The sequence below is a fragment of the Malus domestica genome, chromosome 02, assembly GCF_042453785.1.
Source record: "Malus domestica chromosome 02, GDT2T_hap1".
Lineage (NCBI taxonomy): Eukaryota > Viridiplantae > Streptophyta > Magnoliopsida > Rosales > Rosaceae > Malus > Malus domestica.
This window is the reverse complement of record NC_091662.1, coordinates 15,720,798-15,744,043: the sequence shown is the minus strand read 5'-3', so window position 1 is coordinate 15,744,043 and position 23,246 is coordinate 15,720,798. Positions and strand designations below refer to the sequence as shown.

The following is a 23,246-nucleotide window of genomic DNA, read 5'->3' as shown; positions in this document are numbered from 1 at the left end:
TAAAAGTTTTAACTAAAAATACAAGATGGGTAACGTTTAAGAGATGGTTTAATTTGGATTTCATTTTATGTAGTGTATTTTTTCGTTTTACTAAATTATGATATAAAATGATCACTAATAATTTGTAACTCAATTAATTAAAAGTAGTTATCCTTATACAGGGCGGACTGCCATCAATGGGGCCAGCAGTGGCCATGGCCCCTCTTTGATTTTTGTAAACCCTGATAATGTAAATTTAATATATATATATATATATATATATATAATATTGCCTATAGCCTTTAAAATATATGTGTATATTGCCTATTGTCTTTAAGGCTTTTTTGTTTTACTCTTTCTAACCCTAGTCTAAGTACCTGTAATTTTATATTTTTTTTCATTTGCTTTCATTCTAATTTGTAAGCATCTGTAATTTTATATTTATATATGTTTTTTTATTTGTACTTTAATAATTTTCATTTTATTAGTGAAAGACAAAATCAGGTGAATAGTCTTCTCATTTGAACTCACGATTGATCAACTTCAATACGACGCTTTCAAAGATTTTGTTGTTACACATTTTTCACATTCTATAATAATTGGACAACGCCGCCCTTAGGCCACTTGGTATGCGCTTTTGACTGTAAATATACCAATTTTGTCATGGTCATATAATCAATCTAGTCCAAGGCTGAGGGGAATTGAACGAATCGAATCAATATGAAAGAGGAGTGACTGAAGGAGATTTATATTCCAAGTCCGAGAGGAATCATCAATCAACTCCTTGACCAATGTTAGATCACAACTTGCTAGCTTTGGAGTGAAGATGCGAAATGATCGAGGCAGAGGAATCCAACGATTCTCCTAAATATTAACCAAATCTCCACGACCGATCTAACCATTTCGATCCTCTAACTAAAATTTCTGTAGCGTAAATAATAGATCCATTTTCAGCAATACGACGCGTTTGGTTTTAGAGGAGCATTAAAAAACGACGACGTTGGAAATGAGAAATTTTTCATTGTGATCGGAATACGGGTATTACACCATATGTTTTTATATAAGTGGTGAGACATTTTATTTTTTAAAGTTATTAATTTTTTTAGCACACATATTTCACCATTTGTATAGTAATATATAGTGTACTACTATGTATTACGATCACACTGAAAAATCTCTCTGTTGAAAAGTAATTTTGTCTTAAGGACAATAGCTACCAGAGAGTTTGGGTCTCTGAGAAGCCACCGTCCCCAGTTGACTCAAATTAGTAGCAGATTGATTTCCAAAATTGGACGAGAAATATCAAATATTCGTGTCTTTGACTTTTTTGAAAGGCACCCAGTGCTTAATACTTTAACGGCCATTGGGACTTTATCAACCATCACGCCATTCGGTTTACAAATTTAATTTTAAAAATTTAGTCTTCCTAACACTATCATTTTCACGGCACAAAATAGAGAGAGGTTAATTAGAGACCGCCCTCAAAAATGTCGACTTTGAATTGGGCATTCTTCCTATTTTATTTCTCTGAAGTCGCTTCCAACAACTTCGTTTTTTGTTGACTCGTTCCAATTTAAGTGTTCACTGATTCTCATGAAGAGAGTATTGAGTAAGGCTGCGCTTCACCAACTCTCTCAAAAGGAGGTGGAATCGATTGAGACCCACATACATACCATCCATGTCTCTCTCTTTCTCCTCGCACGAGTTTTCGAGACAATATTGTTATACACTTGTGACATCTAAGTTTTTCTCGTTCAATTTACCAAAAAAAAAAAAAAAAACACATGGATCATCATCATCTATACCTGTAAAGTGGGATTAAAGGCAACATCTACAAACCAAGGGCTAATCAGAGTCACATGTAACGGCATAGCAAAAAGCACAGATGTATTAGCTGGACGGAAAATGTGATCAGATAATACGGTTAGCAAATATAATCCACTCGTAACTCTTTTGAGTTGTTGACACATCTCATCTAAACAAAAAGGAAAATTTGTTATTGATGCCTGATGAATGCGCTAATACCTATATGTATCGCTAGAAGGTACCCGGAAGAAATGAACAGAACAAGAAGAATAATTTAAACTGCTCGAAAAAGGACCTTATTCGGGAAACTGTTGATTCACATACTAATTCAATGATGTTTACAGAACCAAAGTGTGAGTAGCTGTTCTACCTATACCTCTCTCTCTCTAATATCTGGGTTTTATGGGCATTGCAAAGAATGATTCGTCACATGGAGCAAGAATCTTGATCAATCGAGTAATTGTGATTCCAGAATTTTGGTTTCGGTTATCATGGGAATCAAAATGCAAATGGCAGACGTGCCATGCCATCAGCCACGAGCAAGGACAGCTCTCAGATTTTCATAGAGGCTGGAGTTCTTGCTCTGGAACGGCAACATTGACAGGCTTGTAGGGATTGGCTGTCCGTTGGCGATGTCTCCATATAAACCAAAATCCAACAGCTGCTAATGCAATAACTAGAATTCCTAAAATTGATAAAACCACCAGATAACTTCGCTGCCACCATGACCTGTTCAATTTCGGGAAGAACAAAATATTAAATATTACCAAAGAGCCTACTTATTATACCGTGATCTGTATATAGATTGCTAATTCGTTATCTATATGCCAGCTAATTCGTTATCCATATGCCAACACTCATTTTAGAGACTCTGTTTTGATTATTGTATAGAAGGGGAAAGAATCAAATAAAGAAATAATGTGATCACAGATAAAAAGTATCTTAGAAAGTGAAAAATATAACGTACCTTTTGTCCTTAGGCTCAACATGCCATCTGAGCAATTCATAAGTTCCAAACATAACAGGAAACTTCAAACGATGTTCGGAAAGCTTGGAAATTATATCCTGTAGGCAGAACAGATCATCAAGCTTGCAAACAGTTATAAACCTCGGTAGTGGCACAGTCACTAGCTGCAATTCATCAGGGGAAACTTACCAGCCCAGTTGTATTAGAAATACTGTCGGTAGAAGCTGCAGGAAATATGGCCCATTTAACAAGGGAATCATTTCCACTGGTAGTAAACTTCAACAAATGGACCTGAAATCATCAATTCGAAATTGAAAACTTAAGCTATAAAACTTCATTATGAACAGATATATCAGTGCATAGTATTGAATTTGAACTGTTAGTCAAAAAGTATAAAGCAAATATCAATTGAATGTTCGCATATGGTTTTTTGCCAGACCTGTGATGTGTTAACTTCTAATTCCTGAGCTATGTATTCAGCTAGTTCTGTAATGTGGGGCTTCAGATCAGAGTAGCTGATGTTCAAAGACATATCAAATGTTATTTTTCCAACTTCCTGTTCACCTGATTCATCAAGGTTAACAGGTATTGTAATTCAATTGTCTTAAAAAATAAAACAAAAAAGGGGTTGCAAATAGATGTTGTTTCTTGTCCAAAAACTGTGCAGCGCAAAATACAATTCGTGTTGATACAAAAATAATTAGAAACAGTTAACAGACGGTCCAAAAATAAACCTTAAGTAGAGCAGAGTGTCCACAAAAGTATAATTTTCAATTCTGTCTCGTTTTCCAATGAATGATTTGGGTAACAGGATAAATTCACCTAAATAACTTCCACGATGAGAATGATATAAAGCTAGAGAAATGTAGCATAAAAGCTACTCAAAAGGTTGCAAGTCTAAACTACCTGGAAGTACATAAGGTGGTGCTCCAGTTGGAGCTTCTCTAGTTGAATTCTTTTCATCTGAAGCAGGAGGCATTGGTAGAGGCGAAACAGATTCATTAAGTCTTTCCCACAACTCTGAACAATTGGTTTTCCAGAAACCAATCTTGGAATGCGCACGGTCATACATTACAAGAGTATTGCGGACAACAATTCCTATCAAGAAAATGATATTGTACGACAAAATTAATTGAAACTATAGCAAAACCTAAACGATTGATATAACATGAAACAGGGCAATACATGTACACGAACACATATACAAGTGGGACGAAGAATTATGGACCTTTCTAAAGCATATACCTCCTAAAAGAGTAGTTGGATCCTTTCCATTTTGAAAAATCCCCAGGCAGTATGCACCATGGACCTTTGAATGCTTCATTAATGATAATGATATAACACAGTAGAAAAACAATTAATTAGTGACATAACCAACAGACAATCACAAAGTTCTATAAAACATAAAAAGTTACATATTGTGTTTACATTTGCGAAAACATTATATTCATAATTCAGAAAGGGGGAGAGCTTTTAAGTTCAATCACTTACCCTGAATAAATAATTTTCAGGAGATAGAGTCAACTTCTCGCCATTGCCAAATATCATGTCAACTTTTGGAAAGGTGTCTGATGGGTGGGAGACAGCACTAAATCAACATTGAGAAATCATTAGAAAGAAACTTGAGCATTTATTGGTCGGACATTACTCACGATTTAATTGCAAAAATGTGGATTTTGCAATTGTGGCTTCAATAGGGTTTCTTATCATTTGGTTTCCACTAGAAAAAGGCAATTAATTTATCTGAACAACCAATTAAACCTAGTACTGTATGATACCTTCCAGCAGTGGAAAAGCATATATCATTAAAATTTGGATCAGGGCCAGGGATTTTCTTGAGGGAATTAAGCTCCTTCATGATCTGCACTCAATGAAAGAAGAAATTAAATAATAGGATGAAATACAAGATAACTAAACCTGCAATCAGCCAAAAATAAACACAGAGGGATTTTCTGGGAAACCAAAGTGTTTCAAATGAAGAAGTGCAAGTATTCCACCCAAACTACAATTAAAATATAACGGAGTTTTGGGTTGATCATACATAATAATTATGTCCTTTAACTCGGACAAGATCATCCTCTCTGTCAGTTCTAGTTGACCAAATGTTCACCAACTCAAAGTTTAAAAAGAGGTTTGCAATCATTATCATTTAGAAATATTTGCAAGGTATCATGTAAAAGATTGAGGATAAGCAAAAATATTTAATTATATGGTCATGTACGAAAATTAAGTCAAAATGTAATCTGAAGGGTAATTAATAAGGGCAAAAGAGAATCTTACAGCATCCTTAAATGCCAGAAATGCTGCTTCTGGTAGGTATGCATATGTTGTACCACTGTCCAAGACTGTTCCATGTTTTCTATCAAAGACACTTGGATCCAAAGGCAATCGCTTTCCCGCAACATGCATCTCCTTCAAATCAATATTGTAGTATGGACTGTTGCCATCCCGAAACTAGAGTAAATGTGTGAGATGTATAGATTGTATTTTTTTTTAGGAAATTGGACATGTTGCAGTCTATGTAAGAAATTTTTCTAAACCACACACCTTCGTACTGGGTTTGAACGAGTGAAGACCATGTCTGACGGGGCTGAAAACCCACCAAGAACCATTGCACCTCCACCAATGTCCATTCCACCATAACATAATGAGAAAGAATCACTTATTACGCTTTTATCAACAAGTTGGTCGACCACACTCAGATCGCCACGGCCCAATCCCATTATGCCATCAGCAGGCTGGCTGTAAAGATCACCAGTTTCAAAATTTTCACAACCGAAAACTGCACGTTGAGGTGGTAGTTCACTTTGATCGCCAAAGGATATAAGATCCTCACCAAGCACCCCACTGCTACTACTCATTTCGGCATATTGCCTCTCATAAATACAATTCACCCTCTCATTATCGCAAGTGCAATCTATGTTGCATTTGACAGCTTGGTAAGTGTTTGAGCCTTCTGGATCGAACTTGGGGTCCTGATCGAAGGTTAAAAACAGAACATTAATATAGTTACAACCTGAAATCTACCAAGTTTCCTCTGCACACAAAAGTACTTAGTGTTGAGGAAAGTTTTGTGGTAAACAGAAATAACCAACCTAAGGGTTGTTAATCCAACTATTGTTTTCAGTTATAGAGTGAACATGATCGACTGCCTTCATCCAAAATTTCCCGGTGAGTCTTGGTTCTAGTTTTTCCCGTGATTATAACATCTTGGTATATGTTTCTTTTCGTTAACAAGGTGAGCATGATTTACATTAGCCCAATTACTCGGTGTAAAACTAAGGAGATCTCATCCCAGCCTCACAATGTAGCTAGCTACTCTATCCCAACATGCGGTTTCGAAATCAACTCTATCCCAACATTCCTATTTCGCATCGCCATGTTTACACATTCAGATTCGGTAGTAGATGAAGAATGTCATGCAGCACAAAATTACCTGGTGTCTGCCACACTGTTCGCAAGAAGAGCAAGGCACATAGGTCACAGTGCTCCCAGTATCCACAATTAGCGCAAACTTCTGCGGCGGCGTTCCGATCCAAAGCCGCGTCGTATAGTACCTGTCTCCGCCGCGGCCACCACCACCACCACACAAATTTCAATCCCAATCCAAATACTACCAATCACAAACTCAATCCGAATATTACAAGGAAAATTTTAGCGTACCCATTGCGTAGGAGATCGTCGTAGAGGCTCATGCGGGCGTTGGGGCGGCTGATGGACTCCGATCTCCCAAGGAGGCGCCGGGGATTGGACGACGATGACGTCCGGGACGACGAATTTGGAGTGGAGTGGTAGAGAGGTAAGACCATGGCTGGGAGTGAGTGGAGAATGAGGGCAGGGGTGCTGGGATTGGACGTGACCAGACACAAAAGCTCCATCTCTAAGAAGATCAGGAGGAGGACGGCGAAGATGGAAGCGGAGGTGGTGAGGTGGCGCAGTGTTGCTGCCATTAGTGCAGCTGGAAGGTGAGGAGTGGTGGCGAAGATGCCAGATCGGAAATCGAGTGAAAGAACGGAGTTTTTTAACAAAGGGAAGGAAGTCAGAGTCGTGCACGACACCAAATTTAGTTATTTCAATTTCTGACCAAATTACAATTACTTGGAGAGAAACAAGAAAATAATTTTCTGTTCTTTTTTATTTCCTCTTTCGTCAGTTATTTTGGTTTGTATACCATTACCACTCCATAATTTCTCTTTTTCATCGACTTTTTTTTTTTTTTTTTTTCAAATAATTCAAACATAAAAAGTTAAGGGTTTTTTTATTAGCACCCCACATATTGTTGAATACACCCCACATAAAAGTTTATTGTTACGTAGCTTATATACCTAATATAAAATGACCATTTAGGCCTAATAAAATTTAAAAAAAGAAAATTATTTTCTAAATACACCCCCAAGTTAATTTAGACGTGTATTCTAAGATTGTTTCTCTTCAAGCTCTCAAAGTCATTCACGTTCTTCATTGTAGAACAAAACCCTAACAACCAAAAACACAAAACGTTGATGGAAAAAGATTATTTTTCATCCTTGTTCTGCTGATCTTCAATTTGCTTGATTCCCTGATAAGAGAAATTTTGGAATTGGTGAAAGGAAAAAAAAATTGTGCATGTGAATCCATATTATTCGGACAGAGAAGGAACAATACAATCTTATATGCAATCAAATTATCAAAGAATAGGGGAAATTTTTTGTTTCATACTTGATTCTAGTTCCCTTGATTGTTCATCGCCTTTTGTTCTTTGCGAAGAAGACGAGTTTATAAAACTTACGAAGAGTTTGATGGAGGGTTTAAGTAGAGAGTGTGGGATGTATACATAGTATGTGGGATATGAGGGTAGTACTGGAAAAACGTGGGGTGTATTAAGATAAATTTTGATTTAAAAAGTATATGTGAGGTGCATTAAGTACGTGAGGTGTACTCAACAAAACGTGGGGTGTGAATAAAACAACCCAAAGTTAAATCTTTCAAAATTATCTTACTTTTTATTCAAGCGATATTTTACTAATAGTTTAGTTTAAATTATAAGATGGTCAGATATCAGATTTTAATTGTTGACCTGATTAAATTCAAATATAAACGACATAGCAAACATATATTAATTGATCATTTTGGGGCATATCTCTTTTATAAAAAAGTTTTCTATGCTTAACCGTTACGGAGGAACAACTCCTTGCACGTAAATAGTCTATGTTATTGTTGACAAAGAGACTTGTACGTTGACAAAGAGCAAAAATTTTCAGTACAATGCTTTTCTGTCATGGAGATCTTCATAGCCTCTTTAACTAGAAAAGTTAATTCCTACAAATTTCTCACCAGCTGGTATCGCAGCCAAAACAAAATATTCTTTCAGATTCCGAGCAGCCAATATATCTGCAAGGCACATCAAAATACAAGGCTACATGTACGGCTGGTGCTGAGGCTGCATTCCACTGCCAGCGTAACCGCCATAATTGGATGGAGTAGCATTAAACGGGGCTGGTTTGACTCTGTCGTCTTGGGGATAGTAATATAACCTTTGATCATTAGCTTGTGGAACATAAGCAGCCTGGCTGGGAACTTGGTAATCGTATGCGAGTGGACGCTGAGCATACCTCTCCAATATCCCACCATATCCCGCCCTATCACCAAAAACAGGTTGCCCGTGCCTAGCAGCAGCCGGGGCAGAGGTTGCAGCAACACCTGGGCCACGGTAACCACGCCATCTTCCACTGATTTTTTGCTTCTTTTGCTGTTGACGTTTAGATTCATTACTTCTCTTCTTATCAGCTTTGGATCGCTCTAGTTGATGAACCCTTTTCTGTAGCGGATCAAGGGGGTAGTCAGCCTCAAGCTTGAACTCTTGCACGCACCTTATTACGGCCTTCAGTGCACCAAGCTCTTTTGCATTAACATCATCCTACATTTTATTGAAACAAAAACAAAACAAAAAATCATCAGAAAAGTTCTTTTTTACTGAAATGGTTCGAGTCTCTGACTGACTAAAATATACCTGTGCACCAGTACCATCTCCTGTGCTGTCCCCTTGTGAATTTCTCCTCAAGTCTTTCAAGTACGTCTTTAGAAGTGGCACAAGGGGATAACTTTCAGTAAGCTGGAAGACATGAATAAACCGTACAGCATCAATTTGTTTCCCACCGCTGACCATTGATTCAACAAGACCTGCAAGAAACTATAGCGCTTTAGAATAATCTGATCCCAAAATCCAAAGGACCCATCTTACCAGAGAAGAATTATCACAACGCAGCAAAATGAATGTTGCATCTATCCCTACTTCTAAACTAACATGATTTATTATCAAGGCCGAAAGGAATATAGCGTAAGGGACATCTTAAACAGAGCTTTAGCCCCCAGAGCGCATCACGTCAGTTAGTTAAAAGATGACCAACCTGGCATTTTGTGTGTTAAACCAAGAGAGCGGCAGAGCTCAGGTGTCTGCCTGCGGTGAGCAACTGCAAGAACAAACTTGCAGAGTTCGTCTTCATCAAACTCAGAAGTAATCCTAAAAGTAGCGAGGAGCTGCAAGAATGCCTCTGCTTCCAATGAAATTCCATTGGCAGCATCACTAGCCAACTTAGGCTTCCACTCATCAGCAATTGCTTTGGCTTGCTGCTTGGTGTCAGGGTTCAAAAGGTGATCAGCACCTGGGTCAACCTTTGCCAATAAGGCAGTCATGGCTTCCATAAACATTAGACAGGATCTGCGCATGCCCTGAAGGGCAGCATCCTTCTTACCCTCTGGTTGGTTAGTCTCATCCGGAGGGTAAAACCCCTCCAGTGAATCCAGCACCAATCGTGCTGGTTCACCTGCACTTTCTAGTGCAACAGAAAGTTCCTCACGAATAACATTTAGTTTTTTATAATTCTCAGTAGCATAATTCAGAAGCCCTTTTGCATCCATCTGCTCGCAAAATTTCATCAGTGCTGGGCGTGGCTTAACCTCAGAAGCCATACCCTCAGCATTATCACCTGTTTTATGAGGAAAATCCTCCTCTGATGAATTTGTATCACCAAGAGAGCTGCTTACCTTGCTGTTTTTGTTATCCCCATCATCCACAGGTTTTGAAGTTGTTGGCTGGTGAATGACTCGTGCCTCAAAAATAGCAGTAACAGCTGCATCTTTTAGCTCCTGCACTCGATCCAAAAGGTCTTGCTCTTTAGCAATAACAGCTGCCTCTCTCTCCGCAAGTGAAGCACAGGTTTCAGCTTCCTGCTCCGCAAATTTCTTCTCCTTGGCTTCAAGCTCTTCAAAATTCTTCCTCAGTGTTGTCTCAAGGTTGCGGAAATGCTCTTCAATTTCTTCCCACTGAACCTGGTCCTCAGAAGTATCATTGTGTGCATTTAGTTCCAGTAATGCGTCACCAAGCTGATCGATTAGAGAGCTTGGTGCATCACTTTCCAGAACTTGTTCCACATCAACCATGGTTAATGCAAATCTACACCTGTTTCAAGAGAGACAATGAAAAAAAGAAAACATAAGCAACACTAAAGTGAAAGAGTACTCTCGTCAGGAGAACATGCAGAAATGCTCTCCTGTGGCCCTAACAATAAAAACCAGACAATCCTTATAGTGAAATTAACCCTGCTGGGAGTAATGGAGTATCAATGACTCAAGCAGACATAAAACCCTGTAAAATCTCCGGGTGCATCAGGGTATCAATTATTAGCAATATTTCTGATATTGAATTGAAAAACCGAATACACAAATAGTTAATTGCTTCGCATTCAAATTTCAAGATGCTCTCAGTCAAGGCATAGCAAGAAATATCAACACTTCGTGTTTACATTTTCTGATAAGAGCAGCCAAACAAATAAAACTTTCATGGTCCAATCATCTCAATATTATCCCCTTATTTCAAATTGATTACAATAAGAACCCAAAAATAGCGTCCAACTCCAAACCCAGTAATGTAATTACAAAACCCAGGAATTAAAAATTGAACAAAAAATATATTTTGCATTCAACAGCGTGTACAAATTACAAACTAACATCATAAAAAAGGTCGTACCCAATGCACAAGGCTCCCGCTTTACGCAGGGTCTGGGAGAGGTGAATGTCGGCTAGCCTTACCCCCATTTATGGAGAGGCTGCTCCCAAGTCTCGAACCCGAGACCTACCGCTCATGGGCGAAGGCACTTGCCATCGCACCAAGTGCGACCTCTTACAAACTAACATCATAAATTATACTAAATTAAATAAGCATCACGAGAGAGAGAGAGAGAGAGAGAGAGAGAGAGAGAGAGAGAGAAGAGAAGAGAAGAGAAATGTATACAAACCCTAAAAAATGACACAGTCCAAGGTCCAAGGCGCAGAAGCCGGAAACTGAATTGAAACCCTAATTCGAGTGTTTGAATTGGGGAAATAGGCACTGAGTGAACTCGCACTTACTTCTAACAATGGACACAAACGAATCCTAAACAATCTATACAAAATTCTGGTTCAGGCCAGCTGGATGCAAATATCTCACAAGATATTTCTTCTGGAGGTTCACTAGTATCTGATGGAGTTGCACCAGGTGCTTCTAAGGGCACCCCTGAACAGAAAACAACGCGAGCATGTAGCAAGCCAACGGGTAAACAGAGCGCTAAGAAGGGAAGTGTGCAAGCAAGAACTCATATGAGACAATCAGAGAGGGGACAGATCAAGCAGTGTGTCCCAAAAGCGATCTGGAATTTTCCAGATTGTGCAGCCTAGTGAGACAAAGTCCTATGGGCATGTGGATGGTTCTGTAAAACCATGAAAATTTCATACTTGGGACCGAGGCTGACTCTCGTCCCTCGAAATTTCATTGTTCCACTCCCTTCGCACAGGGTACACAACTATCGGAAACAGAACTTATTCCTAATATTTTGTTTGAGTCGAATCAAAGCATGCAAACAAGATACAAATTTTATTCCTAAAAGTTTCGTTTTCCTCGAATTTTCTCGGAAACCAAACAAGTCGAAAAAGGAAGGAACAGCTAAAACGTACCTGAGAATGATTCACACAGAGTGCCTAAACAGGTCTGAGACGGAGAGGAAGCGAGCTCACAGGTCGCGACTCCTGAGAGTGATCATTGCAATAGAATCAGATGATCAAAATCTGCTCGAATTGCATAGAATCAGATAGAATTGCAGAGAACGTGTGGAGAGAAGAGACTCACCTGGAATTGCAGGTGGAATTTGATCCCCACGAATCGATGTCGAGCTTTAATCCCCACGAATCAAGCTTTGAACTGAGAATCGAGCTTTAACTGTCGAGAGAAGACACAGCGAGGTCGACGTCGAGGACTCGAGGGGAAGAGGAAGCCCGCGGGGTTAGGCGAGACGGCGTGGGGTGAGGGGAGCGAGTGAGCACGCAGCGAGGCGGGGATTAGGGACTAGGGCTAAATGAAATACAAAACTGCGTCCTCTTACACGATTTCGGTTCGGTCCACTTCGGTTTGGTCCACTTCGGTTCGGTCCACTTCGGTTAGGTTTCTCAACTCTTAAAATCAAAACTAAACTTATCGAAATTGGTTAGGTTCGATTTTCTAATTCGGTTTGATTTTTTTTCTATTATTGATTTTTCGGTTTTGGTTTGGTGTTCGGTTTGAACCCACCCCTACTGGCCCCGTTTCTTCTCCAAAATATTTAAACCCGCTCCATACTCATCCCGACCCTCAAGCTCAAGGCCCGTTTGCCCACCCTAGTTGCAAACTTTTTCTTTATCAAATGATATATTTGTTAAATTAGATGTTAGATTAAAAACTAACAGAATTTGAACTCACGTCATGATGCAAAGACAACGCTTCTCTCCACCACTGTGGTAGAGGACCACTTGCCACCCTAGTAACAAACTTACTTGAGACAAATATAAAATTATTGAAACATTCACTTGTAGTGAAAAAAATAAACGAACACTGTTTTGCAAAGAAACACTAAAATGGCCATCATTTAATTTAACAGTCATATAATTTCCGTTTCAAATTAGGCTGATTTTTGGTAGACAAGATAGTAAAAGAAAGATCGAAAAGATAAACGGTTGAATCGTTAAAATACATTATGAAGTGAATCAGAAATGAAACTTTATACACTTTAAAATCATAAGATAAGACAAAAAGAAAGTTTTTTCTTGTATTCATTATGTCTAACATTGAATTGAGCAACAAAATGTATGCTAAAAAATGCGTGTATGTTTTATTGTTTTGTTTATCATAGAAAGATATTATTGTTGTAAACATTCTTAGAATAAGTATGATTGTGTAAATCCTAGATTAGATTTGATTCTAGTTATCCTTTCCTATTACAACTTGTATTACTTGGAGGAGAAGGAATATCTTATCTCCCTTTACTACTATAAATAAAGGCACAATGTAGGAGGGATAACAACACACACATTCCCCTACAATTCTACAAACACACATCTCTCTTCTCTCTCCCACTGCCGTCGGCCCTCTCTATTTTGTCAGATAAAAATAGACCACAACACGTTATCACGCTCTTACCGCTGCGCTTAGGAATCTGACGTTGGAGATTTTTTTTCTGCATCAAACCAGTTCATCCATATCATCACGCAATCAGGTTCTTTCCGAACAACAGCTTTTAACTCGATATTTTGCAAGCCCTGATAGCATGAACATTCACCATGATGCATGACCCAACTTTATGTTTCACGTATTTTAGATTCTACATAAATTGTGTATGCTTCATAACCAAAATTGCTACAATTATGTGAATTTGATATTTGTCATGAATTGAATCTTACATATGCACATGCATTGAAACTATTATTTGCATATGCATCAAAGTAAATATGTGATCCATTGAATTATACATGCATATAATATAATTGAATTGGAAAAGATTGGAATTGAGAAATTAGGGTTCTATTCGAACCCGTGCACTTGCACCATGCAAGCCACAAGCCACCAGGCCCGCAGCCTGCGATGGCCCAACCCATCCCCCATGCTTTCCTGAGCCGAGAACCAATCCTGGAGCCACGGCTCCAGGCCCAACACCCAGACCCGACGCCCAGAAGGCGTCGCCACCCATGAAATCGTCAACCAACATGGCCTGTAGCCATGCCCAGTTACCCCCGACGACCTGCAATCGTCCCCAACGAATTTTTGTCTGAAAATTCGATTTTTTTTTTAAATTACAATCGAATTTCTAGGGTTTTACAATGAATATCGAGATTTTTTTCAAATCTCCGTTCACCCCCATGGTCACCATGACTCAAATCGAGTCTTAAACAAAACCCCGACCGACGCCAGAAGCGCCAGGTCCGGTGTTCTTCTTCGGCGACACACCCAGCACTCGCTAGGGTGTTTGATCCCAAAAACCCGAGCCTTAGTGGGATCCTGTCCCTCGGCCTGCATCAGCGCCCTTTGGGCTTGATACTGCTCTGAGATGTCACGGCCCAGCCCGTGCGGGAAAAGAAAAGAAAAAAAAAAACAAAATTTTTTTTGGGCTCGCCTGAAGCGACCCGTGAGAAAAAAAAAGAAATTTTTTTTTTGGGGCTGCACACAGCAGCCCATTCCCCTTGCCCATGTCTCCCCGTGAGCCACCTGTGGGCTTTGCCCATATTTTTAGGCCCGAGATTTTATTATTTAATATTTTTAAATAATATGGTTTTTTATATTTTCACCCACACTTTAATTTGGCACCGAAGACCAAATAAAATTAATTCAATTATAATTATACAATATTTTTTGCATATACTTGTTGCATATTTGTTTGCATATATATTTGTGTTTGCCTGCAGGAATATATGAACCTGAAGTTCATAATTACTTTGAAACCCGAAGTTTCTTATAAACAAGCCTTGTTTGAAAACCTGAAGTTTTCTCTTAAACATATCACCCATGAAAACCCGAAGTTTTTCATGCAAAATTAAACCAATACATGTCTATTAGAACCTGTATGTTCTACTCCTATGTGAATGGATTGATTTTTCTCCATTACACTAACCACATCTTGTCCATCCATTTGTGATAGGAACATGTCGAATTTGAACAAACTCGACTTCACCGCTTTGGAGGTCTCTGGAAGGAACTACCTCAAGTGGGTTCAAGATGTGAAGCTCCACCTCACTGCCAAGAACTTGCGTCCTGCTATTGAAGAAGCAATAACTGAACCTGTTGGCGAAGCTGAAAAAGCCACTGTTATGATCTTCATCCGAAGACATATTCATGACGCTCTGCAAACTGAGTACCTTGCTGAGGAGGATCCATGTGCATTATGAGTCGCTTTGGCTGATCGTTTCGATCACCAAAAGGACATATTCTTGCCTGAAGCAAGACACGACTGGCAGCACTTGCGCTTCCAAGACTTTAAGTCTGTGAATGAATATAATTCCGAAGTTTGTCGAATCCGATCATTTCTCAAGTTTTGCAATGAAACTTTGACTGAAGAGGATCTCCTGGAGAAGACCTACTCGACCTTCTCTACTTCTAATATTATCCTGCAGCAACAATATAGAGCTCAGAAGTTCACTAAGTTCTCGGATTTGATCTTTGTTTTACTTCTTGCTGAAAAGCAGAACCAACTGTTGATGAAGAATCATCAAGCTCGACCTACTGGGGCTACTACTGTGCCGGAAGCACATTATAGCACTAATCAGCACCCAAAACGCCAAAAGAAGCGTGGTAAGGGCGCCCAGAAGCCATCCCACCAAGGTCAACAGAGTCAAGGCTCATCCAAGGGAGGAAACAAAGCCTAGAAGCGCCCAAACCTCGCTCCCAAGGCCCCGAACTTCAAGAATAAGGGCAAAACACTTGCCACAATGAATGACGATATGTGCTATCGTTGTGGTTCAAAGGACCATTGGTCCCGTATTTGCCGTGCTCCCAAGAAGGTTGTAGATGAATATCATTCTCGTCGTAAGAAGTTTGAATCAAACTTCATGCAAGTGGACGAACCGGAGACTACAAAGATGGAGGTTTCTGACTTTCAGGAGGATACCACTCCTATGGAAGATTAGAATCTTAGACATAGACTTCTTTTTTTTTAGTTGAAATAAGATAATTGGGGCCGAATTCCACCTAGTGGCCGCACCCCACCTTGTTTTTGGTTGATTTTGAACAATTTTCCTTTATGTTTTGGATTATTAGTTGGCGATTTATTTTGGATATTCAGTTTTAATCCTTGAATAAATGAAATTATTTTGAATTGATACTTGTTTTTATAAACTTTTATGCATGTGACCAATTCAAATTAATTTTTCATTCTAGGTATGACTAGTGGGAAAGTTAGTTGTCTGGCAGATAGTGCAACCACTCATACTGTTTTGCGTGAACGCATCTATTTCACTAACTTCATACCTAAGAATGCACCTCTGACAACCCTCTCAGGCTCATCCAACCTGATAGAAGGATACGGTAAGGCACGTATAATGTTGTCAAATGGTACAATCTTGACCATTGCTGAGGCACTCTATTCTCCACGTTCCCAAAGAAAGTTACTAAGTTTCAAGGACATTAGAGATAACAATTACCACGCTGAAATCCACGTAGAAAACGAAGTTAAATTTATGTGCGTAACTTCCTACGAATATGGCCAGAAGCGTATTCTAGAGAAGATGGAGCGTAACCCGAGTGGTCTATATAATACGACCATACGCCCCATCGAATGCCACTATGTGGCCGGCCTTACCACAGGGACCGCACACGAAATTACACTTTGGCATGATCGTTTGGGACATCCTGGATGAATAGCGATGTGCCATATCCTCAAAACTTCACACAGGCATCCACTAACCCGAAGCTTAGGTTCGATCCATGAAATCGCATGTCAAACATGTTCTATGGGAAAGCTTATTACTAAGCCTTCTTATGACAAGATTCGTTCGAATCCTCCCATTTTTCTACAACGGATCCAGGGGGACATTTGTGGATGATGTGAAAATTACTTGACACACAAATTAAACCCTCTTTTTGACAATTGTAGTATGGATGTAAGTAGGGTATCGTTCTAGGCCGGGGATTAGGAGGGATTGCTAATCTATTCTAAATTAATTTAAAAAATATTAAACAAGACTCAAGGATACAAAACTAGGCTAAAAACTCTAATAACTCGAAACACACTTAGAATGATTCAAAATAATGAAAACAATCAAATTAGACACTAGGAACTGAAATGGACGGAAATTTAATTAAAAGACTAACAATAATGAAAATTGACTAAATAATATAATTTAATAATGGGTGGGTGTTTGGTTTTAACAAGAAGTAAATTAAACTTAAATAAATTACAGAATTTACAAAAACATGAAATTAAGATGAAAAGATAAATGACGGACTAGCTAGAGGGTTATTCTCCACACATGACACATATGCAACCTAAATTGATTTTCAGTTTTTCTTTCAATAAATTGTAAATCTCAATACTCCAGATTAACCGTGAACAGCACTAATTAACCCTAAGTTTTTCCACAAGTTATTGGGTTGGATGATTGCATACGACAACCCAAAACATTCCCTACAAGTTCCCTACATGAATTGCATAATAGAGATACAAGCAAGAATCATTAAGTTCTATGAAAAACATAAGCATTGACGAGGCACTCGTTACTATGATTTGCATGAAACTTATGCCAAGAATTTACTTAACGTGATTGTGACTAGCAACCTTCACTACTTGTGAATATAAGTTCATAACGATTAGGTGAAATTCACTTATATTCTAGCATCAAATTCATGCATGTAAATTAAGTATGCATTCTTAATCGACATACAAAAATAAGTTATCTATCAAGCAGTTAAGCAAATTAAATCACAACTCAGAAATCACAACTGAAGGTAATCAATTCATATTACAAATATATTCATGGTTTTGAATTAACCTCTAGCCAAAATAAATTTAATTACATATTATTGAAACAAAAATAAAATAGAAGTTTGGAAAGATTAAACCGAAAGAAGGTGATCTGTTGCGTTCGTGCCCGTGTGAACTGCGCCTCGCTGGCGCCCTCTCCTTTCCTGCAGCTTCCCCTCTGAGCTTCTTTCCTTTCTCGTTTCTGCCTGGCAAGTCCCTGACTTGCTTCCCTTCTTTTCTTCTCCGCACGCTGCCCCGTGGCAGCCCGTGTCTCTTCCCATTCCCGTCAGTCAAGGCTCAAGCTGCCAAATGGCAGCCTCTACTCTCTCCCCTCGTTTTCTCTCCGCAGCTTCACGTTACCCAAGGGGCAGCCATCTGCCTTCCACCAATTCCCCGTACTCCCCCTATTTCTGCTTTCTGCCCGTCTCTTTTATCACGCCTACTGCGTAGTCTTTGCGCCTCCCACTATTTCTTTTTTCCTTTTGCACCTGGCGCTGATTTCTTGCTGTCCTCTCAAACTTCTTTTCTTTATTCTTTTTCTCCCGTAGCTGTCCTCTATTATTTTCCCAGCTCACTCCTTGCGTCTGCCCACTTCTATTATTTTATTTTTCTTCCATGCTTCACCATTATTCCCCCGTGTCTCATGCCTTGGATTCTCTTTTTTCTTCTTATTTGTTCCAGCTGCAAAGGCAGCTTCTTTATGTTTCTTTTCTTTACTCACCAACTGCAAAACACTTCAATTTTAGATATATCATATAATTTCTAATGCCATATAATCCGTGACATAATTCTACCAATAACCCATGACAGAATGAGAACGACTAAAGCAATTTTCGACGAATTTATAATTTAAAACTCATTTGTGCCATTTTTATTTTCTTTGCATAAACAAATCCTATAAACACAAAAATAACGTAAATAGCTCAAAATATAAGGAACTAACCAAGAAAAGACGAGTGAATTTGAAGTAAAAATATATATAAATATGATCCGATCAAATACCCCCACACTTAAGTTTTGCTAGTCCTCGAGCAAAACAAAGAAAACTAGAACAAGAAGTAACAAGAAAAACATTAGCTTCCCCCTATGTGACCCTCATAGAATTTCATTTAAGAAAACAAATCATCAAGAACCATAGCTAGCATCAAGGAACTAATCCAAGTTCATCTTCCTTATTCAAATATTAGCAGTAATCTTTGAATCATCCTTGAAGTGTAGTGTGTGAGATAGTCATGCTAATGCAATTTCAAGTTTTTATTTTTAAAATCATCATATGCAAACTAGTAACATTCTCACGGGATATACACTCAATCACATATGTGTTTAGTTTTAATGTGTTTCGCTCAAATAAAGAATCAAATGGGAAAGTTCTACCATAAGCTTGCATAAAGATCTCATCTCCACAATCATAATTGCAAAACTTAAATCAAGAGGACTTTTATTGGATGTAATGAGGTTTAGGGATAGGGTTATTGAAACGAAAGAATAGGAAAACACAAGTTCCAAACTACATTGCAAGCAATTCTTTTCTTTAGATTTATAAGAACTCAAGCTCTCCAACGATTCTTCTGAAACCTCCAATCACACCCTTAAACTGAAACTTTAAAAACATTTTTTTTTCTTTTCTTCGTATACAATCTTTCTTTTTCTTTTTCTTTTCTCTTTTTTTTTTTTTTTTTAATACAAACATGAAATACCCCCACACTTATTCTTTTGCCCAACACCCTCAAAGTACTTCACAAACATTTCTCATAAGACAATCTCACATTGCTCACTAGCTTGCTTGGAAAGGGTAAGGAAAAATGTTTCAGGTATAAGGGTAGACATATCTGGTGATAAGAAATAAAAGGCTCAACATACACGGCTCAAATTGGCAATCTAATGATATCATTTTTCTTTGGGAAACATGGTTATTTGGGCCATAGTGGTAAACCTAATGCCTCTATCATTTCCAAGTTCATGCAATCAATGACAAATATTTCGAAAGATCGTTACACAAGTTCTAGAGATGTATCTCACATAAGTTCATCACACATGAAAGAATAGGAGTGTATGAAAAATGCACACACTTTCAATAGGCTCAAAAACTCACATAGGATATATATGGTCACTAAATTCACATATGAAGCTTTAATTCATACTTTAGTTTCACATCAACAAGGCTATGTGCATTTGGTTTTTCAAAGATGATCAAACATGTACAAAACTAACAAGAGAATTAGGAATTTCACAAAACACATGTTAACTAAGTTCTTGATGATCATGGTTCAAATTTGATCCAATTATATCATTGGGTCGGGAAACTAACAAAAATCTAATTCAAAACAATAAGGGAAACAAGACAATATTTTTGGATTTTTAAATTTTTCGATTTTTTTTAAATTTTTTTTTTTTTTAAAGAAAACAAAAAGCAACAACACAGAAACAAATGAAATTCTAGAGATTTCTACCCCCACACTTAAACTTGACATTGTCCCCAATGTCAGAAAACACTATAACGCAAATAAAATAAAATAAATAAATAATAAGAAACAAAATAAAGCAATTGGACTGAAAACTTCCCTAATTTGCAGTAAAATCAAGCGAGGACCCCCAAGATAAAATTCTGCAATCAACTTCAAGGGTGGAAATAACCAAAAGTTCCTGCAAAGAAAAGAAATAATTCAGTTAAGTAACGCAAGAAAATAAAATAATAATAATAAAAAAAATAAAAAATAAAAAAAAATTGCAAACGAAAAATTGAAAATCACGATAAAAGACAATGAAAAGAACTAATAAGTAATCATTGGTCGTGCTTGTTGACTTTCCACAGCTTTCCTCTTGAACTGGGTGACACTTAGCTTTTTACTTGCAAGTGATGATTTGATGATATTGTACGGCGAAGCTTTGCTCTTTGGTTATGTTGCAGTTCCTTATTTGTTCTCCAAGCAGATGTGGCAGCTTCTCTAGTTCCTCAGCTCAGACTCCTTCCGCTGGGATGATTGTGCAAGCTGCATTCTTCTCTGCTTGTTTCTTCTGTACGTTGTCTCCACATGCTGTTGGTATCATTTTCGCTTGCCTTATCTGTTCTTCAGGTAGATGTGGCAGCTTCTTTGGAAGTACATCAGCAGTGGAAAACGAGTACTCGAGAGCAATTTCTCCATGTCCTGCAGGTTAGAACAAAGACAAGGAAAAGGACATGGAGAATGCATGATATGAGATACTCTTGCTTTCAACCATTATGATATGAAATACTTTTGCTCTGGATGGGTTGTTTGCAGGGGTATCCTAGGGAATGAGGAACACAGAGTAACTTAGGAGGATTCTTTGGGAATGCATTTTCAAAGATGAAGAAGTGCTGAGAGAGAAGTGCTGAGAGGGTGTGCCTCTGCTGTGGAAGGCGAAGGTAAATACTTATGGGACTTTTCTTCACAACCAGAACTATTCCCTCACTCATTGTCGGCAGCCGGTGGATGGATAAATAGTACAAATTACGCGCTTTCTGACAAAGCTGCCCGTAATTTCCGCAAAGCAGATTCCTCATTGATATCTGGAATCGGCGCTTCGAGCTCTGAGTATCGTCGATTGTAGAGGTAGCATGTGACACGTGCGGATAAATCTGGAAAAGAAGATTTGTCCGTGGGTTGAAGCCCAGCTTTTGAGAAAGCTAGCGTGTCATTGACTGTTGAATTTCCCTCTTCGATTTCCGAATTGGTGCTTCGACAAACTACCCGAGATTTTCGCAAAGCAATTTGCGTGTGACAAGTGACGACACGTCTGGACAAATTGATCTTTTGAAATCCGGGGTTCGGCTCGTGGTTTCTGAGCAAGCCCAGCCTTTAAGAAATGCAACGCCTCTTTTGAGAAAAGAATCCGGCTTTTGAGAAAGGAGCCCCGACTCTTCGATTTGCGAGAGGACGCTTCTCTGAGGAGCGCCTCTTTGATTTCTTCTTTTTATAGAGGCGTTAATGTTGTTCCACAACACACTTGAGCTCCCTCCTGTAAACACTCCCTTCTTGCACTTGTTTAATCTTGATCATTCCGACTCTCTTCTTTCTTTACCACCTCTGAAAAATGTCTGGCCCTTCTGATCGTCGTTTTGACTTGAACATTGGTGAAGAGGCAGCTCCGCCTTCACCAGATAACATATGGCGGCCATCCTTCATATCCCCTACCGGTCCTCTTACCGTGGGGGATTCGGTGATGAAAAATGATATGACAGCTGCGGTGGTGGCCCGGAACCTTGTCACTCCTAGAGATAACAAACTGCTCGCTAGACGGTCGGATGAATTGGCGGTTAAGGAGTCTCTGGCGCTTAGCGTGCAGAGTGCGGGTTCTGTGTCCAACATGGCCCAACGCCTATATGCTCGAACCCGTCACGTTGAATCGCTGGTGGTAGAAATACAGAGTCTCAAACAAGAGATTAAAGGGCTCAAGCATGAGAATAAAGAATTGCACAAGCTCGCACACAGCTATGCCACCAGCATGAAGAGGAAGATTGACCAGATGCAGGACACCGATGGTCAAATTTTACTTGATCATCGGAGGTTTGTGGGTTTGTTTCAACAACATCTGCCTTCGTCTTCTGGAGCGGCATCGCGTAGTGAAGCTCCAACTGATCAACCTCTGCCGCCTCCTCCTTCTGTGGCCCCGCCGACTGCTGAAGCCCCGCCTACTACTGAAGCACCACCCGACCAATGAATACTATTAGTTTACATCATTGTAAAATATTTGTACTTTTTTTTTTAATTTTAATTTTAATTTTTTTTATTTTTTTAATGTTTTTTTTTGTATTATTAATTTTAAATTTTATCTTTTGTTTTTTTTTTTAATTTTATCATTTTTTTTAATTAATTTTTTTTTTTATATGTAAATTAAAGTAGAAAGACTTTGGTTAACCTTCCCCCACACTTAAACTAAATAACACAAACTCACAGAAATCAAACAAATAACACAAATAACTAAACAAAACAAAATGAAAGCAGTAAAGATAAGGGTGTAAAAATGCAAATCTGATTGGGTTAGCGATTCCAAAGTCTCCCTTCGTTGAATGATTGGGTTGCCTCCCAAGAAGCGCTTGATTTAACGTCTTTAGCCGGACGCATCTTTCCTTTAAATTTCCCTCAGCTCCATTTGTACCTAAAATCAAAGAAAGAAAAATAAATCAAATATCAAAAGTAAAATACACAAACACCAATATAAACATAAACAAAAACAAAAATAAAGGGATTAGCAAAGTTGCTAATCCCCGGCAGCGGCGCCAAAATTTGATGTGAAAATTACTTGACACACAAATTAAACCCTCTTTTTGACAATTGTAGTATGGATGTAAGTAGGGTATCGTTCTAGGCCGGGGATTAGGAGGGATTGCTAATCTATTCTAAATTAATTTAAAAAATATTAAACAAGACTCAAGGACACAAAACTAGGCTAAAAACTCTAATAACTCGAAACACACTTAGAATGATTCAAAATAATGAAAACAATCAAATTAGACACTAGGAACTGAAATGGACGGAAATTTAATTAAAAGACTAACAATAATGAAAATTGACTAAATAATATAATTTAATAATGGGTGGGTGTTTGGTTTTAACAAGAAGTAAATTAAACTTAAATAAATTACAGAATTTACAAAAACATGAAATTAAGATGAAAAGATAAATGACGGACTAGCTAGAGGGTTATTCTCCACACATGACACATATGCAACCTAAATTGATTTTCAGTTTTTCTTTCAATAA

General features: G+C 38.4%; 2 protein-coding genes across 2 annotated transcripts; both read right to left on the bottom strand.

Annotated features, from left to right (window-relative positions):
* Nucleotides 1–2,058: 2,058 nt before the first annotated feature.
* Nucleotides 2,059–6,865, bottom strand: LOC114820866 (aspartic proteinase nepenthesin-1-like). The gene is made up of 12 exons (XM_029092181.2): nt 6,416–6,865; nt 6,189–6,309; nt 5,300–5,727; nt 5,033–5,189; nt 4,531–4,613; nt 4,244–4,340; nt 3,998–4,070; nt 3,659–3,850; nt 3,192–3,316; nt 2,942–3,043; nt 2,753–2,850; nt 2,059–2,514 (listed from the first exon to the last, which is right to left on the bottom strand). The coding sequence occupies exons 1-12, from the start codon at nt 6,700–6,702 to the stop codon at nt 2,346–2,348; spliced, it is 1,932 nt and encodes a 643-aa protein (XP_028948014.1). The 5' UTR covers nt 6,703–6,865; the 3' UTR covers nt 2,059–2,345.
* A 1,057-nt stretch (nt 6,866–7,922) lies between these two features.
* Nucleotides 7,923–12,173, bottom strand: LOC103406238 (FRIGIDA-like protein 3). The gene is made up of 5 exons (XM_029092176.2): nt 11,892–12,173; nt 11,720–11,791; nt 9,139–10,190; nt 8,742–8,911; nt 7,923–8,648 (listed from the first exon to the last, which is right to left on the bottom strand). Exons 3-5 carry the CDS (start codon nt 10,169–10,171, stop codon nt 8,148–8,150), a joined length of 1,704 nt encoding a protein of 567 aa, XP_028948009.1. The 5' UTR covers nt 10,172–10,190; nt 11,720–11,791; nt 11,892–12,173; the 3' UTR covers nt 7,923–8,147.
* Nucleotides 12,174–23,246: the final 11,073 nt, after the last annotated feature.

Excerpts from the sequence above, each read along its gene's own strand:
- LOC103406238 (XM_029092176.2), bottom strand. The coding sequence starts at position 10,171 with ATGGTTGATGTGGAACAAGTTCTGGAAAGTGATGCACCAAGCTCTCTA. Across the intron at positions 8,912-9,138 it reads TTTAACACACAAAATGCCAG|GTCTTGTTGAATCAATGGTC; the intron begins GTTGGTCATCTT and ends AGTTTCTTGCAG. Across the intron at positions 8,649-8,741 it reads GAGATGGTACTGGTGCACAG|GATGATGTTAATGCAAAAGA; the intron begins GTATATTTTAGT and ends AATAAAATGTAG.
- LOC114820866 (XM_029092181.2), bottom strand. The coding sequence starts at position 6,702 with ATGGCAGCAACACTGCGCCACCTCACCACCTCCGCTTCCATCTTCGCC. Across the intron at positions 5,190-5,299 it reads CGTTCAAACCCAGTACGAAG|TCCATACTACAATATTGATT; the intron begins GTGTGTGGTTTA and ends GGATGGCAACAG. Across the intron at positions 4,071-4,243 it reads CTGAAAATTATTTATTCAGG|CATTCAAAGGTCCATGGTGC; the intron begins GTAAGTGATTGA and ends TCATTAATGAAG.